Source organism: Trachymyrmex cornetzi, unplaced genomic scaffold, assembly GCF_001594075.2.
Source record: "Trachymyrmex cornetzi isolate Tcor2-1 unplaced genomic scaffold, Tcor1.1 scaffold557, whole genome shotgun sequence".
NCBI classification, from domain to species: domain Eukaryota; kingdom Metazoa; phylum Arthropoda; class Insecta; order Hymenoptera; family Formicidae; genus Trachymyrmex; species Trachymyrmex cornetzi.
The window spans coordinates 381,819-401,052 of NW_017299868.1; the positions used below are offsets into that span (position 1 = coordinate 381,819).

The window sequence follows — 19,234 nt, forward strand, 5'->3', positions numbered from 1 at the left end:
CCCCCCCCCCCCCCCCAATTTATATGATTTCTGTATTCAGATATTCTTGTTTCTAATTGTCTACTCATCTGTCCAACAATGGAAGCATCACATTCTTTACACATGACTACATCGTTTTTTGTGAAATGTGGAAGAGGATCTTTGTGAACTTTGATAAATGTTTTTAATTTATTCATGCTATAGAATGGAACCTTAACGTCTTTATTTTTGAATCGATTAAATGTATTAGAAATTGATTGTATGTACGGTACTGTAAACCATGTCGTATTATAGTTTGAGCTCTGACAATTAAATTGATTTTCTACGGTTGTTTTTTTTGTGGATGAGAGTTTTAATGCGTTTGTTGATAGTACTGAAGATAATGAGTTGTGCTGGATAGTTATTTTAAATTAGCATCAGTAATTGTTTTGAGGGACTACTCTTAAGTTTAGCTCTAATATATTTATCAGATAAAAGGCTAAGACCGGTATTCATAGTTAATTCTTATATTTAAGACCGCTTTAGGTACAATTTTAAGATGTCATGAACCAAAAAGAGTTGCATTAGCATCTTAAAACATTATTTAAGGCGATCTTAAATAAGAACGGACTACGAATACCGCCCTATAATTGATTTTTAATGCAAGAAATTCCTTACGATCGATATTTTAATGTTTTGTACAAGATATCTTAAATAAATAGCATTTTACTTCAAATTAAAGGAGGTAGACTGTCGAGAGAAGTTTCAATTTAATGATTGAAATTTTATTGCGATAGTATAATAATAGCAAATCGTAAAAGCCGTTCTTTTGAATAAAGAAACAATTCTTCTGTAAAAATGTTATATCGCTCTGTCATGAGAATTGTAGCTTTTGTACTAATACAATATTTCTTTGACCAGTATAACGAGATGTGTGTGATTTGACTGGAGTTATTTATGAGAGTCATACGAGTTTTACTGGTTTAAGATCTTGTCTTTCTTTCGCGCACGAACTCGTGCTTAACTTTCGGTTCTATTAACAACTGAGCAATAACATGCACTTATCTAATCAAAATAGCCAGAAAATTGACCTGAATATTTCAATACTAAACTCATGAATTAATGAATATAACGAACAGTTGAGATGTATATATTTCGTTAAAGTGACACGGTGCTGATCGTCAAAAGAACTCAAACTTTACAGAGAGTAGATTAAAATAATAATATACACAATAGACTCTCTGAATTCAAAAAGAAAATGTATTGGACGAGTGAGAGATTGTAACTTGAATTTTCGTACAGTTGATTTCATAGCCTTTATTTTATTCGTATGACGATCGCTAAAATCTTCTCATTATATCTAAATCTTTATTATTATATTTAATTTATTAATTTCGTCTACATGACTATCTACAGATTTTATTGTAATTCTCGATTTCTTTTGGAATTTAAGCGACTAGGCTTTGCAATCGGCATGAGCGATACATTCAAATTATTTCCTCATTGGAGCTTGAGAAATAACGATTATATTAATTTTATTCACTGAAGATGGCTCGAAGTGAAGTGGAAATGTTTGACTCATATACCAAGAAGAATACATTCAATAATTAATTTGCGCTCCAATTGCTGTGCTTGACTCTCATTCACAAGCAGATATTAGTAGTAATAGTAGCGGAAAGGGGATGAGTAGGACTATGTCAGCCTCTGTATGAACTCTTGTCTGAACCTAGTCAAAGAGTCATGTAGATCTAAATGGGCTTTCTACAAATCTTAAGTCGCAAAAAATGGACCAATCACAGTCGAATGTGGGTAGAAATCACTTATGATTGGTCAATTTTTTACGACTTAAGATTTAAGCTTAGATAATGGCTTATTGTAAAAAGCTTAAAAGAGTTTTTCGCTAAATTAGTATAATATGGATTACGAAATTTTTCCATTTATGCGGAATGAGGGATTTAAACTCGCGACTTGTCAGTTACGAGTCCGTCGCTCTCATATGGGGAGTCATATGATATCTCAAAAGCAGATGTTATATCATATTTTCTGTTAATTTTCACGGACTTCGCTTCAGTGGGATCTTAATTTTAAAGTCATAAAAGATGGGAACTCCTGATTAGTGTCTCATTTTTCTCCCAGGAAAAAAACTGATTCTAAATTCAGCGAGGTAAATCTGTCATTAATGTTGAAATCAGACCTCGTGGGGATTCTCCCTCTCCTCGTATACAAATGTATGTAGAACAAGTTCCTAGCCACGGAGGTTTCTCGCGGATGAATCACGCTGATGATGACTATGCTGATTCATGACTCCGAATTGTACTATCCACGTTTTTCGCGTGATGATTCGCGCGGGAATCATTCTCCTTCGTATACCGGGAATTTAGTGCGGGAATATATAATTTCCCACCGGAAATCGCGCTTTTAAATAGCTGGCCGAGCGTGGCTTGCGCGCCAGTCTTGTGCACGTGCTTATTGCTTTCGGTACCACCGACATGATGAAAATTAATTAACAATAAAAGACATTAAACTTCATGTAAATATACAACTCATTAACGAGAAGGCCTTGTCAGTTTGAACTGGATTATAGTGGTTAAATAGTATTTTGGTGTGAATTTATATAATATCTAATTTTGTAAACTGTGTGCCGAAACAATTTTCGGTCTTGAAGGGCAATCTTAAACTGAAATTGGAATCACAAATTAAATTGGCAAGCAGTTTAATGATGTTGACGCTAATAAGCGTCGTAAAAAGTTATAAATATAATTTCCTGAAAAATATCACTTCAACCAGGAATCTGGACTTTCCTACATTCTCCATGACGGGTATCTTTACCAATTCGACTATTGAGAAAACTCTATGGAAAATTAATCAAATCTCGAAATAACCGTGATCGATCATCCTCTCCCTCACGTTCGGCCGATAAGCTCGCCTTCGATAGTACATATCGGCGTAATTTGATTTCATTTTTTTCTATCGAAAGTTTCACCGAAAAATCCTCTTCCGCGTGTTTGTTGTAGTCAAGTTCCACATCGCTCACTTATACGAGGTTCAAGGCAAGTATCGCCTGGCTAAGGAACATTACGAGGCCCTGCTGAAGGAAAAGCTGCCGTTGCATCTGAAGGCCGACATCTATCGTCAATTGGGTAAGCCTGTCGTTAATTATTCCTTTTGTTTTGTTAAGAAAAAAAAAATAAATTAATTTGTTTTATTTTGATGAATAGAAATTAATTTAAATTTTTCAAAGAAAAACTTAATTTATAAAAACAATATCAATTAAACATTGTGAATAATCGTCAACTTACAAAAAAGATGCATTTAAGCGAAATCTGAAAATTAGAGATTTTACCTTTAAAGTTTAGTTTTTTGCGTTTAATCGCTAAGCTTGACATTAAGACCTATTTGTCAATATTAAAGCGAACGAAAAGAAAAGATAAGAATCATTGGCCTGCTAGAATATCTTATATAAATATTGAAGATCTTGTATAAAAGAGAAGAAAGAAATATATTTTGTTCGGAAATACTTAGAAATTCCGACTCGACGTTCGAGCTCGGGGGGGGGGGGGGGGATGCGTAAATATTTCATATATAAATATTTAAATTATTGTGGAAAGAGGAATGCGAAACAAAAATATTACTTTCGGAAAGTTCTACTTGGAAGTTTCAACATTCTCTAGGAGTAAGAGCGTACATATTTAACACAGAGAAGCCTACGATAAGAGTAAAAAGGTTCCACCTGATAAATTCATTTATAACTTTTAGTCATAAATAAGAGTTATAATTAAATTTCTAATTCAAGTTAGGGAAATATTTACAATACTTATAAATATTACAATACTTCAAAATATTTACTTTCGCGATAATTAAATAAATAGGGTCTTATAATTATCGCCTATTTTAGAATTTATTTGAATTATTCCGCTTTCTATTCTGCGCAATTATATTTGAAACATTATAAAAAGTTATTAATTGAATTACATTTTTAAAAAAAGTTGTGAAATAAAATTATATTTTGACATAACTTCATGTTAATAAATAATAAATTGATTTGAGATATCAGAGTTATCGTTGCGTTTACCCAATCTTTTATTTATTATTTATTAAATTAAATTATTTTATTATTTGTTTTATTAAATGAAGACAAAATTTGACAAAAACGATAATTTTGATATTTTTAATTAATTAATGATTATTTATTGATATATAATTACTTTAAACTATAGTTTCTTTAAAAAATATCAATAATAATTTAGAACAGAATATTAAAGTTTTCGACACACACACGTTGCAACTTACTTCGTATTACTTTTGAAAATATTCGAGGATTCCGCGATCCTAGACCTAGGGGGAACACTTTAACGTATCCCTCCGTTCCCCGTCGCGATTCGATAGTCTATGCGCCAGTCTAGTACAGAAATGGGAGGAAGGGAGAGAAACATAGGGCAGGTGCGAGAGAAATAGAAACTAAGGGATAGTTTTCCCACAACTAGAGCCTCACTCGCTCTCTCTCTCTCCATTCACGCGGCCTCTCCTACCCTCTTTGTTCCTCGTTCATTCACTCTCTCTCCTCCTTCCCCCCGAGTTGCCTCTCCGTCTCATCCCTCAGCCCACCCTAACCCGGAATAAATCAATACACGTGTCTGCAGACTACTTGGCAGAGTGCAGCCGGTCCGCCGAGAGCCTTCAGCCGAATCTGTGAGACTGAAGGCTCGACGATCTCTCCAAAGGAAAAATCACTCTTTCCCTACCGTTCTTTTGTCACTTTGCACGAAGACGGTATCTCCTTCCTTCCTTCTTTTGTTTACCAGGAAGCGTAGGTAGAAAGTTAGTATTTAAAGTAAAGAAAGAAAACTTATTTTTCTTTTTCTTTTAAAATACAAACCTTTCTTTCACCCTTTTTCTATTCATCTAAAAAAACTATTAAAAAAAGTAAGTTTTTAATGAAAGTCCTTCAAGCTTTTCAAAAAGTTAATTGCTGTAACGTTATATACTTTCCGGGCAACGCGACGTGTAGTCTCGAACTTTTAGGCCTCGGTCGAGCGTTTTTTTCTATCTTTCGGAGAGAACGGATCGCTTCACGATGAAAGTCTGCTGCACGAATCCATCTCACGAAAAATGCGTTTCTTCTTTCGGGGCTGCGCTTCTTCGAGGACGTTGCGAAGCGTTGCGAACGGGACATCCACTTTATGGACCGTTTATGGATCCTCGCGTGTCGGCGAACCGTCCTGGTCGCGACCGGTCCCGCTTCCCTTTTTTTGGAATTCTGTCTTGTTGCTCTCCTTCATCCGCTCTCTTTTTCCCACTGTGGTGAGAAAGAACGAAGGAACGAAGGTTTCCTCTTTCTCCCTTAACATGCGATGCGTTTCATTGTGAAGAATAAATTCAATTCGTATTATTACATATTAGTCGCAATACGAAAGATTCGCATAATATTGACAATGTATAAAAGTAAATAAAAAGTGTTAATATTTTGCGAGATATTTCAAATTTTGAACAAACTCTTTTTTTTTTAATCTCATCGGTCGATATTTTGTATTTAACATTGTTTTGTATTTTATTTATCTAAATATGTCAAAATAAAAAATATAAAATAAATCTCTCGTAACTGATTCTTTTGTTATTTTTATATAAAACGATTAATCCTACAATGCTATCGCTATTGAATGATATAATACTGTTATTGAATTCTGTACGTTATATATCAGTTTGAATTCTCTGTGGTCAGTATTATAACAGAGAGCATGATAAATGATTTAAATTTTTAAGTAGTTTTGTGTTATTATTTATATTATATTATATATATTTTATTTAATAGAAATATTATATATATTTTATGAGAAGATATACACAATTAGATCACATACTCCATCATTTTTAAATGAATTTCACAGTGTGCTTATTATTTTCTTTTCTTTTGTTTTAAGTTAATTAAGTTAATTGTGTTTATAAATATCTAGATTATAAACATTTTGTCATTAAAAGTGTGAAATGTATGAAAAACTTATGTTACATTAAATAAAAGTAATCTATTTCTTCGTACGTAAAATTTACGTATCGATAGCATTTTTAGGATTATGGAAATTATTGTAGATTGAAAGGTTTGTACTGCAACAATGAGTTAACTCGTACTTTAGAAAAATAGAATAAATAAACTCTAAAGTTGAAGTGATGAGAAGAATACTAATGTCACATGGAGTTAGCCCCATAATGTTGTCGACCATATGATATTTTCCCCATCACTTTAACTTTGGAGTTTATTTATTTTGTTTTTACAAAATATGGGTTAACTCACTGTTGCAACAAACTATGCCTTCAATTGTATAAAAATTATTTTAATAAGGATAATAATGATGTAAATATTTCATGAAAGCTTTCAATAATCTGTTCTGTATTTTTTGGTTTAATAATTTTTATTGTACATGCTTCATTTTTCCTTTAAAGCTTCGATGAAACATTTTTACAGTTGCTAACACAAATATAAATGTTCGTGAAAATTCTAGTGTTTTTAAATAAAATTAGTTAAAATATTGGGAGAAGGTTTTGGCATGATTAAATCGACTGACAAATTGAAGCTTTCGAGACCTGACCATAGCCAGGTGGACCGATTTAAAGGCAGGTCGGGCAGATTTGCAAATCGAGCGCATATGGGATGTGACATTTAAGACAGGTAAATACGCCAGGTGAATAAATAACATTAAAGGTAGACGAGCAAGTGAAGCGACGGTGCGTATCGCACGATCAGTGCTTATTTTAATCCCGCGAATAAATATTCTAGCGGAAATATATTTCCAAAAGAGTTTCAAAAATTTGAATGTTCTCTCCCTGGATTAAAGTATCATGTACTGAAAATATATGACAAATATTAAACCCGAAAGCTTTGTCCTTTTTCAAGTTTTTGCCTCTAGGAGAGTTATCGATTTGAGTTTTTATTCGTTAAAGCAGTTATCATAGATCCACGATACACATTTTTATCTAAAAGAAATTTTTTAAAACTTTTTTCTCAAAAATTAAAATTTTTTCAAAATGACGATAAAAACTTTGCATCCATTTAATAATTATTATTAATTTGAAAGAGTTTTATATTCTCTTCCATCATTAAAATAAAATAGTTATTAAAGCTATTGAAAATATAGAAGCGTAAGTGGGTTGAAATTAACCGATCGAGCGACTTAATTAACTTTAGTTCTCACGTGCGGTTCCGCCACGTGTTCACCTATTTACGGTCGTACATTTATTGTCGCGAATAACAACTTCTTGCCGACGCCCCGCTTTTCCCACGACGATTAATCCGTGGGGTATCAACAGGTAAACACGCGTCGCGCAAATATAGTGACCATAAATCAACGTCCTGTTATATCAGAAACGCGTGGAAGGATATTATTTTTTTTTATTATATACATATATATATGAATGTTATATAAAAGTATAAATAATTATACAATATTTTATATATTCCTTGAAGAAAATTGGATAATTTCAGTTAATCCGAGGGAGCAGTTAATAAAACATCTTATTGTTAACCAGCAATCCCCGAGAGAATCGGAACGCGACTTCAAAGGCAATTGACGAATATAATCGCTCGGCTATGCTAAAATCCCTTAGGATCTTCTATTCTCGTCAAGAGGGCGAAAATCTTGTTATGCACTAGGGTCGTTTTTCGCGCTGCTGCGCCTATGTTTACAAGGGGGTAATTCGAGACAGCCCCCCTAGAGAAGGGACAGCAACAGCAGTAAGAACGATTGCTGCCGGGGGCAACCCTAGGCCATACCTGAGAGAGTCTATTCAGTTTAGTTCGCTAGTAGTTCGTCATGTAGCGTCATGTCGGGTAGTAACATGGTCCTCGAGATGGTAGACGAGAGAAGAAAATAACGAAAATACAGCGTCACGTGCATCATTCGTCTTCGTTTTTTTTCCACGCAGGATGGATGTACCACGTGGTTGAGTGCACGGTGCTGGGCATAACTAGAGCGCAGAAGCAATTCACAGCTATCCACTGCCTGCAGAAGTCTATCGAAGCCGAGCCCAAGAGCGGACAGAGCCTTTATCTTTTAGGACGCTGTCTGGCTGCCTCCGGAAAGGTGCACGAAGCATTTATCGCATACAGGTAATGACACTCGAAAACCAGGTACGCCATCGAGTGTGAATCTGTCGATTGAAATTGCAACGTGAAAGAATATATCGCGTGTATGGGTCGCTATTCTACGTGTCGGAGGTTCATCTCAAAATGAACTGTGTGTGCTTGAGATTTTTTAAATAATCATGAGAACATGTTAATGTTGAAGGTAAAAAAAAAATAAATAGCATATGCCTTGTATCTAAGATATTGGAGGTAGTCGTTTAAAGAAGTTTTTCTTTTTTTGTCATTTGTAGCTAAAATTACAAAATATACAAAATTTTTATAAACATGAATTTTTTTAAGATGATGTTATGTGTACTTTCAGATAAGAAAATTAATTTTATTTTATATATGTCTTATTTATTATTTAGATTATGGAGCGTATTTTATAGAGAACTTGTTTTATATGCTTTATTTTATATATTTTATTTATGCATTTAATTTATGTATATATACATATATAATTGTGCATTTTTTATAATTATGAAATATGATGTTTTATATGAAAGAACTTATTGTTAGTGAGATTAAAATTGACTTTCCGGATGCATTGCAATTTTAATAACAACAGTGTGCGAGTTTTATTTCATTATTCATAGGTATTGTTGTATTGTTTATGGAAAAGTTTCTATTGAATGAACTTCTAAAAAGCGATGACATCGCTCAATTTATAAACAATTTTTATCAATTAAAATAATCAATATCTTTAGATATTTCTTCTACTTAAATAAATATTCTTTTCTCAATGGATACTCTTTTTGGTCACTTTAGATTTTTTTTCGGAATTTGAAAAAAAAAACTTATGTGTACGCATGCTTTAAAATATTTATTTTTCTTTTTTTTTTATTTACGCATGCTCTAAAAATTTAGTTTTATATTTTTTGTGTGTTTACGCATGTTCCAAAAATTTATTTTTCTATTTTTTTATTCATTTGTTATAATATGTTTATTGATATTTGTATAGGGCATTAATACAAAATACCGAAGAAACTTTCCAATATTATTTTCCAAAGATATTCACACTAGTACGAATATACAGGCAAGTATGGTAGATTTAATATACGTATACTTTCATATTTATATACATTTGTTTATATTTTGTCCCTGCATTTGGAAATTAATGATCTTCTCTATGTGCTCAATAGAAATTCAGTCGAAAAATCGGAAGGCAATGCGGACACATGGTGTAGCATAGGAGTGCTGTATCAACAGCAGAATCAGCCTATGGACGCATTGCAAGCCTACATATGTGCTGTGCAACTAGACAAATCCCATTCTGCTGCTTGGACTAATCTAGGCATATTATACGAAAGTGTTAGTCAACCGAAAGACGCCCTAGCCTGTTACGTTAACGCATCCAGGTAAATTACATATTGTGCGAGTCATTTTCATAGCGTTCCACACTTATACCGCTCCACAGTTCCACTGTAGTTCTATTGCTTCAACATTGTGGCGAGTACATTTATTCATTATCTGTAACAAAAACTCGTATTTTTTAATGTTAAAAGAAAATATAAAATTTTTGATATTATTTTTATTTGTTAAATGAATGTTTCAAGTTCAAAACTGTGAAAAATAAAAATATGAAACATAAAATTATTCCAAATTATTATTTAAAAACTAGGAAAAGTCTCAGGGTCATACCAGGATCTACATATGTGTTCCAGTTACGAATTAAATAGTTAGACTATTAACGGTCGATCATATTAAAAATTAAATTAAATATAATGTAAAATATAATTAAAAGATAAAAGTTAAGTAAATGATTAATTTGCATTTATCAAATCACTCGTTGTAATTCTGTAAGTTGTATTACGTGTCACTTCTTTCTTACGTTATCATTTGTATGTCACGGCGTGTGTAACTTTATGATTTGTAATTATCGTCTTGCACGCGCTAGAACGATCGGCATGTGTTATAGATTGAAGGCCGAGTTTACATTTGACGATCTCAAAAATTAACAATGATTACATTGAATTATTAGGTCAGTATGATAAGAGTTCTGCTTTATTATTCGTAGGGGAAACAGCAATATAGCGAATTGCACGGGCCCATTCGCGGGTCTGGGTGGCGTTAAGTCCGGTGGCAACAACCCGATGAACCCGTCCCTCCAACAGCGCATCAGCTTTCTGCAGAGTCACCTAAGTCAAGCACCAATGCCTTCCGTTGCTAACAAGTGAGTCGTCGACAAGTCAAATTATGCATTACGATTCCATTATAATGATTTTTCATGTAGCCCTTTACACATTGGAATAAACAGATGGATATATCTGAGAGATCACGTGTTTTTGAAGTTTACATAAAATTGTCAAAATAACAAAAATTGTATTTACTTGTATTATTTGATATTAATAATATTGAAATAAAAATAAGATGTATAATTCAATATTAAATTTGTTAATAGATATTTGGTAACAGTAACGTAACATAATAATGACGATCAAGTTTAGGAAGAAATCGAATCCGAGATTTCTCGAAAAGTGTTTCTGTTGATAAGGATACTCTTGGGAGGTTGCGACCTTTTCCGAGAGAAGACACGAACATAAATATTTTGATTCCTAACAGAATCGAACCCGAGACCTCTAGATAGATCAGTACGCTGTCTGCCACGCTCATGCTCAAAATAAAATCTGAAAATAAAATTAAGAGTTAAAGGCCGATACAAAATTATAATCGACCTTTAGTGTATTTTTCTTTGATGTGTTACAAAGCTTGTGTTACACAGCTTGCATTTCCTGTTTTCATATAATTTTTTACCCAGGAGGCGGCAATTGCCGTCAATCGAAGAGGCTTGGAATCTGCCGATTAGCGCAGAGATGTCCAGCCGGCAGCAACAACAACAGCAGCAACCTGGCGGACCTTCGTACAAATATGGTGCCACACCGACTGGACCACCTCCGCCTTATCCTCAAGCTCAAGGACAGACTGCTAAGCGATTTAAGGTTAAAAAAGAATATATTATATGACAAATTTTTTTATAAAATCTAACTTCTCACTTATCTTTTATATATACAATTTTTAATTTAATTTAATATAGTGTTTTATAAATAAAGTAGGTTCCAGAGTTAAGTATTTGCAGAGAGTTCAGCTATAAATCAGAGAACAGATAATGTAATTAAATGTTTCAACTTCGCATTAATTAAATTCAATGTTTCAGACCGACGAGGTGATCTCGACCGTGCCGCAACAACGGGCACCGCCGTTCTACCTATCGCAGCAGCAACTGCAAATGCTGCATTTCCTACAACAGAATATCAATAGCTTGACACCGCAACAGCAAAATGTACTCGTTCAGTTGCAACATCAATACCGTGCGATGCAACAACACCAACAACAAATCAGACAGCAGCAACAAGCAGGACAACGAGGCCTGAGACCGGGACAACCCGGTTACCCCACGGCATACAGCCATCCTCAGAACCTTGGCCAATCGTCGGGTGTTGTCAAGAATTATGGAATACCACAACAGCCGGTAAATATTTAATATCTCTTTTTTAATAAAATTTGCGTTATTGATTACAATAAAGAGAATTACATATGATATACTTCTTGATTTTTTAATTATATAAAATGTGACATATGTATCACGTCGATGATGAATACACCATTTCATCGTCAATCATTTTAAATAATCAACGTTTAGTTGCAGCAAGGAGGTACGGTTGCGCTGCAGACGGGCTTTTCCGACACCAATGTCGGCTATAATACGGCGGCAACCGGAAACACTACGCAAACACCAGGAATGCCTTACAAATCCGCCTCTGATCCCACTTATCCGCCGCAGAGGCAACCAATCACCGGCAGTGCCCAGTATGGTGGTCAGTATCAGCAACAGCCGAATCAGTACGCTGCTCAGGGTTACACGCAGGTCACGTCAGCGACAAGCGGTTACTCGGAGAGCTCAACGGCGACTACGGCGAATAAGGACAATCTGGGCGTGACGGACCAGGAGTTGCAGGCGCTGCTGTCACAAAAGGACATAGCTACGTCGCTGGCGGAAGACCTGCTCAAGCACTTCGGTTCCGACGATTTGGAAACAGTCGTAAAGGAAGAACCATCGAGCGGTGTCATCAATGACAACGGCACGTTGAGCTCCGGTCCGTTCTCGCCGTCGAATCTCGAGGAGAATGCGGCGGACAAAGTGAAGGAGGTGAAACTAGAAAAACCGGAAGAAGCGGCTTCCCAATCGACACAGTCTAAATCGACGATAGATGCTGTGACGACGATCATGACGACGACCGCGACGACGACTGTAACAACGGTGAAATGTGAAACGACGGCGGTGAAGTGTGAGACGACGACGTCGTCATTATCCTCTAGTACGACGATGACGACGGCAACGATAAATAAGAACGAAGCGACTAATATTTCCAAGGCAGAGACGATGATGAATCTGAAACTCGAATTGTTGTGTGAATCGCAACCAGAACAGGAGTTGAGCATTGAAATGGATGCTAGAGCAGTGATCGAGGCGTGCAAGGGTCGTGGTTTGAAAGGCGTGCCGAATTGCTCGATACTGAGCGATCGTTCACCACCGCCGGCACCACCGGATCCACCTATTCAACGAATACACTTGACGAAAGAACAGTTGTCGCCGCCTGCCCCGAGTGTTTTTCTGGAGAACAAAAAGGACGTTTTCGGTCCGCAGCTGCAAGAATTTTGTTTAAAACACCCGATAGCTGTGGTACGTGGTCTCGCGGCAGCGCTTAAGCTAGATCTAGGCCTTTTCTCAACTAAGACTCTGGTCGAAGCGAATCCAGATCACGGTATTGAAGTACGCACACAAATGCAGCAAACTAGCGAAGAGAACTGGGATCCGACGCTCAACAAGAAAGTCTGGAACTGCATCAGTCATCGCAGTCACACGACGATTGCAAAGTACGCGCAATATCAGGCCTCTAGTTTTCAAGAGAGTCTGAGAGAAGAGAAAGCGCAGGGCGGCGTTCACGTTTCCAATCTGTCAGATTCAGACTCAAAAGACAGCACCGGTCAGACGGTCCGACGCAAAAAGAACACTTTTGGTCTAGCCGGCCGACCAGGAACCAAGATGTTGCGTTTTGGTACCAATGTAGATCTGTCAGATGAAAGAAAGTGGAAGCCACAGTTGCACGAACTAATGAAATTACCGGCCTTTGCCAGGGTGGTATCGGCTGGTAATATGCTCAGCCATGTGGGCCACGTGATCTTAGGAATGAATACCGTACAATTGTATATGAAGGTACATTAAAACATATAATATAATAAAATTGTAAAACGAAACGTTTTACACATATTTGAATGATGTTTTTGAATGTAATTTAATTTATATCTTTCTCAGGTACCTGGTAGTAGAACACCCGGACATCAAGAGAACAATAATTTTTGTTCTATTAATATCAACATTGGACCGGGCGACTGCGAATGGTTTGCAGTACCAGATGCGTATTGGGGCGTAATATGCTCACTCTGTGAGCGCAATGGCATCAGTTACCTACATGGAAGTTGGTGGCCGAATCTAGAGGAATTGTTCGAGGAGAATATCCCAGTGTACAGGTTTCATCAGCGACCAGGTGATCTCGTGTGGGTGAACGCGGGTTGTGTGCACTGGGTACAGGCGGTCGGTTGGTGCAACAATATTGCATGGAACGTTGGCCCGCTCACTGCCAGACAATATCAACTCGCGATTGAGCGTTATGAGTGGAACAAGCTGCAAGCATTCAAATCGATTGTACCGATGGTGCATCTTTCATGGAACTTGGCGCGTAATATCAAAGTGTCAGATCCTCGATTGTTCGAACTGATCAAGAATTGTCTTTTGCGAACGATGAGACAGTGTTGTTTAATACTGGAGTTTGTGAAGAGCAAGAATGTGGAAGTACGCTTCCATGGCCGCGGCAAGAACGAGGCTTCGCACTATTGTGGCCAGTGCGAGGTATGTTTTCTTTCTTACGCTAATGATCTTGAAAATTAGTATTGCCTAGATTTTTATTTTTTTTTTCGGAATTTTAAAAAGAAATTTTAATTTATTTAAAGTTCCTGTTCACACTCATTACTATTTCAGATTGTAACGTCAAAAGTGAGAAAGTACATAAGAAAAATTCTTGCAGAATATATTGATAATTAAAAATTATTTCAATAAAATGACAATTGATACAACTTATTTGTAAAATGTACCAAAAAATTCGTCTCTTGTTTTGTTAATAAATAACCATGTATCTAGAAATGAATTATGCATATGTATATATATATAAGATTTAATTTCTTTCGAAACAAGATGGTAGTTTTCAATACATTTTATAAGTTCATTCTATCTATCAATCTATCAACTATGAATGTGTTTTATTAAAAAATATTTTTAGTCAAATATATGTATATAATTTGCAAGAATTTTTATTGTTTTCTCTCTTCTGATAATACAATATGAAATAAGAGTAATGAATGAACAGGAGCCTTAAACAAGATTCTGTACAACTACAATTAACAAATTAAAATTCTATATATTTCGACATTTTAGTTATTCCTCTTTTTTATTAAAATTATCTTATACAATCGTACAAAATTTGTGCTTAATATATATTTTAATTTTTTTATGTATTATATTATTTTCTACTTACATTTTTATATTTGCTTCTTTTAAGAAATTTATCATAGATTAAAAAGAAATATTCGACTTTTTTGCAGATCGAGGTGTTCAATATTCTGTTTATCCGTGAACAGGAAAAGCGTCACGTAGTTCATTGCATAGATTGTGCGCGTAAGCAATCTCCTTCATTGGAGGGATTCGTCTGTCTAGAGGAATATCGTATGCGTGACTTGATGGACGTTTATGACGGATTCACCTTGTATACGCCGTTGGTCACCCCCACTAGCACAACTACCACTACTTCCTCATCATCGTCGTCGACAGTATCGACGACATTACAGACACAAACTGGCCAGTCCTCCTGAGATTACATGCAACACATATATTTGGACTTCCCGAGTACATTACAGCAGTAGTGATCACTACCATCCGGGAAATGCGAATTCTTTCCGGATGGTGGCGATCACTACTGCTAGTGTTAGTCCTTTTATCAATGCGGGACGAGAAGACATTTCGTACGATAAGCATTATCCATGTACCTGAGAGCTACGCGAAAAGAGGCGGGACCGGCTCCTTGAGGGCTCGTAGGCGACCGTCCGCAAATATATATCGCATGAAATATATATATATATATTTATATATATATATATAACGTAAAAGCATAACAATAATTTCTCACAAAACATATACATATATATATATATATCGACTTTAGGGTAAAATATTTTAAGTAAAAAATATTAGATGGATGCATTTTCTACTGTGCTTGAGTCTAAGAGAGAATGTGTGCTCTGTAAGATATTTGTTTTCCTATAATAACAATATTTTTAGAGACATTAATTTGTTATGCTTTTACTTCATCCTGTTATATGTATGCAAAGTTGTGCATATATTAACGACATATATCTAAGTATTGATATAATTTCCTCTAAAAGACGTCAAGTTGACATATTGACGGAGAAAGAAACTGTGCTACAAAGAGCTATTATACTTCTCTAAATAACCAGCGTTGATTGAAAAGAAAAGAGCATACATAACGATGACTCTTTGTCGCACATTTTTTCTGTCAACATATCAACTGCACACTAGAGATCGAAAGTTCTATTTGATGCAATGTCGTTAATGTATACATTATATATACTTATGTATATTTTTATCTCGATTTGTGTACGGCAGCCTTTTTAGTATGCGCTTTAATCTGCATCCGATCATTGGAATTCGCTATTAGGAACGTTATTATCACGACAGAGCTTCGTGAGCCGATCCCAAGGAAAGAAGAAAAACTAAAAAAGGAAGGGGCAGTCTTTTCGGTGGACACGAAAACCGATTCGTACTGCTCGCTCGTTCGCTCGTTAGTTAGCCCTGTTTGTACAAATCTAACTTGCTTATCTATAAAAAAAAATATTACCGTCGGTTGCTAGATTATTCCCTGTAAATATCCAACAGCGACCACGATCTTTTTTTATATAGCTCTCGGGTATTGGCTAGAGAAGAGCTGTCTCTGATTATTAAAAGACGTAATAGCGTAATAATCGGTCCGCGACATCGTCATGCGACTTTTAGCGCACTGGACATTTCTTTTATCGGATTCGGCCTGGTTTCCCTCATCATTGTTTATTTATTATTGTAATTAACGATTATTGTAATAGTGATTACAAATGTCTAGATGTTAAGCGTCGTGTATTACGCGAGTAGCGTCGTGAAAATCTAAATTTCGTGTTTTGTTCTTCGTCCTCTTCGCGATTAGTCCGGGGTATAAGACTATGCATAATATCATAGACATAGATAGGCCGAGCATGACACGCGAGACCTGGCTCTCACGTGCGAAAGAAAGAGAATCTAATTCAGATCTCTCTTCTCTCTTTAACAGACGGAGAATACCTATCTCGTATGCGGAATCACCGCAAACCATGCCGGTGGCACATGGTATGTTCGGTCTGTGTATTATGCCTATACATAATACATTCTCACTGCCACTTACGAAATCGTTGAGATAAAGTGAGAGATTCACCCTTTATCATATGTATTAAGGATCATATAAGGAGGTTGCCTATCGTTAAATCATTGTTGCAAAAAAATACGTATAAAGGCATATTAGTGCCGTGCGTGGTACTGCTCAAATCATTTGTACATTTTTTTAAAGCAAATTAAGATCAGGACTAAAAGAAAGAAGTTAGTAAGAATGTCTCTAGAGTGTAGTATGATCTCTACTGCCAACCATGCATGTTATTTCCTGTTAAATGAAATGATCAATTATTAAAATTTAAGTGTTGCATGAAATTAAAGCCGCGAGTGTGGGCATAAGGTTTAATACCCAGGACGCGATTATCGATTATTATCCGAATTACAAACGTAAAAATTAAAATTAAAGTAGAAGTAAAGGGGTTCTAACAAAATGAACTAAAATGAAAATATAACAGATATGAAAGACCTACACTGTTAAAAAGTTGATGAAATTTAATATACTTTTAAGTTACACAACTTCAATTTAATTTCATAACATTACATTAAATTTAATATATTTATAACTGAAAAGTATATTTGTGTACATGTACATGAAATTTAATGTACACGTTCATTACATTTAAGTAACTATTGTAACTTAAATTTTCAATTAAATCATTCATTACTTTTAATTTCGTTCATAACCACGAGCTTCGTTTACATGTAAAGGAAACTCATGGTTACCTTTCTAACAGTGTACGTCTATAATCTCGGAATTAAAAGTGAAATCTTCAGAATTTCATTCAATTGTAGTTTCTCGCTTCTGTAACGTCGACTTCTTTCCATGAAATAAACATTATTTTTGTTTTTTATCAAAATCATTCCTGCAATGAAGGGTTAACGTGTGTGCGCACTGTGATTTTTTTAGCTAAATTCTTGAGCTCTAGCAAAAAAAAAAAATAAAAGAAACAGATATGCGTGAAAATTACGCGCCGCTCGCAGGACGATGATACGCGAAGATAATGTGAGAGGGCGAAATAAGATGTCCGAAAGGGGAGAGAATAGAGACATACCGTAGAAGAGAAAGAGAGCTTCTTGTTCATCAGGTTAATCGTACTTTAAGACAACAAATGTACCTTCACTCACAGTCTCGTCAATTGATCACGGCGTTCACAGCCGATTTAACGTGCCAGAACGCTTATCGTACCGCTACTGTATATTAGCCCGACTCGAGGAACTTGAGAATTAAGAGTGGTACCTTTGCCATTATTAAACTAATATTATACAGGAAGAAATCAGCAAAAACGTAATATAATTGAAGCACTTGGCCTATCACTGCAGCTATCACTAGATCAAAAGGCGAAAGAAATCACGTCATTGCGTCATTTTGCGATTACCTGTAAGTATTCTATTAATACAAACAGATTTACTTTTAATTCTCAACTCCTCGACCCCCGTCCCGAACAAACTACGCACGATAGGGGGGCGGAAGGAAGAAAAAATAAGTAGTTAGCGCGCGCCTCGAAAAAGGATCATCTACAAAAGAAGCGATGTATTTTTTAATATCTAGAAGCGCTAGTTCTCCACTTCTCGCGAATCAGTAGTTTCGAAAAATTACGAAAGGAAGAGGAGGACTACCGCGTTCTCCTCTTATTTTCTACACAACTGTACTCTAGACAAGTTATAAATGCCTATAACATTCGCTGAATCAATTTATCAACGTCTTCTGTTACCTTCAATCACTCTCTTCTGTAAAGCAACATACACGTTCAGTGTAGGAAAAATGGTCGCATAGCTTTATTTTAGGCCTATTCTTTTTAGCTGAACGTTGAATAGAAAAAGAGAAAAGATGAATTGTGTATATAAGATATTCGAAAAACTAGAAAAGAATAAATCTCAAAGAATAAATTCAACGAGTGTATACTAGTTCAGCTATAAAAGACAGCATTCGCAAGTCTATGGATACTTTTATAAGGACAATATAACAAGGAAAAATTTGAATATCTCGTCTGTTTAAAATCGTTTATTTAGATAATATCATTGGGCATGATTTTCATGGCAGTTGTTTAATATCTGTTATCAATTCAGGGTGATCTCAGAATATATTGATATACAAAAAGAAAATAGTAAGAGAAGCAGTATCGCAATATCGAACAAGATGTCCAACTAGATTCCCCATTGCGTGACCAATCAAGTGATCTTGCTTGATGGTCTAAAGGCATAGGACGCTCACACGGAATGCAAGAGATTCGGGTTCGACTCTCGGCCGAGGCAATATTTTTCGCAATAAGTTTATTACAGTTTTTTAAGATTAAATTTGGAGGGATTACTAATATATATATATTTCAGATTGATTGCGTTGAAAGTCCGACAATTATATCGGCACGCAATTATAATTTCTGAAATTAATTCATTTAATATGAATATATATATAATAGTTCCAACATTTTAACATTCAGACCGTAGTGGCGCTTCGCGTATACATTTAAAGTAATGTTTCTAACATAAACGGTCTTATTTCCAATCTTATTACTATTTCCGAAAGATTTTTAACAAAATTCTCGAGAGATTAATTGCGAGTGCCAATTTTATTTCGGAGGACTCCTAAGAAATTAAATATGGGTCGTATTTTCATCTAACAAAAAACCTGATCTTCGATG

At 35.3% G+C, this 19,234-nt stretch overlaps 1 protein-coding gene across 2 annotated transcripts in view; it reads left to right on the plus strand.

Moving 5' to 3' along the window:
- LOC108765852 (Utx histone demethylase) overlaps positions 1 to 15,244 on the plus strand; it is an 85,542-nt gene extending 70,298 nt beyond the window's left edge. For both annotated transcript variants that reach the window (XM_018514703.1, XM_018514704.1), the window contains 9 exons: positions 2,973 to 3,098; positions 7,873 to 8,056; positions 9,214 to 9,429; positions 10,089 to 10,244; positions 10,830 to 11,010; positions 11,226 to 11,540; positions 11,712 to 13,286; positions 13,386 to 13,979; positions 14,729 to 15,244. In XM_018514703.1, coding sequence (XP_018370205.1) covers positions 2,973 to 3,098; positions 7,873 to 8,056; positions 9,214 to 9,429; positions 10,089 to 10,244; positions 10,830 to 11,010; positions 11,226 to 11,540; positions 11,712 to 13,286; positions 13,386 to 13,979; positions 14,729 to 14,995 — 3,614 coding nt within the window. In that variant the 3' untranslated portion in view covers positions 14,996 to 15,244. The remainder of the gene's footprint in view (positions 1 to 2,972; positions 3,099 to 7,872; positions 8,057 to 9,213; positions 9,430 to 10,088; positions 10,245 to 10,829; positions 11,011 to 11,225; positions 11,541 to 11,711; positions 13,287 to 13,385; positions 13,980 to 14,728) is intronic.
- Positions 15,245 to 19,234: the final 3,990 nt, after the last annotated feature.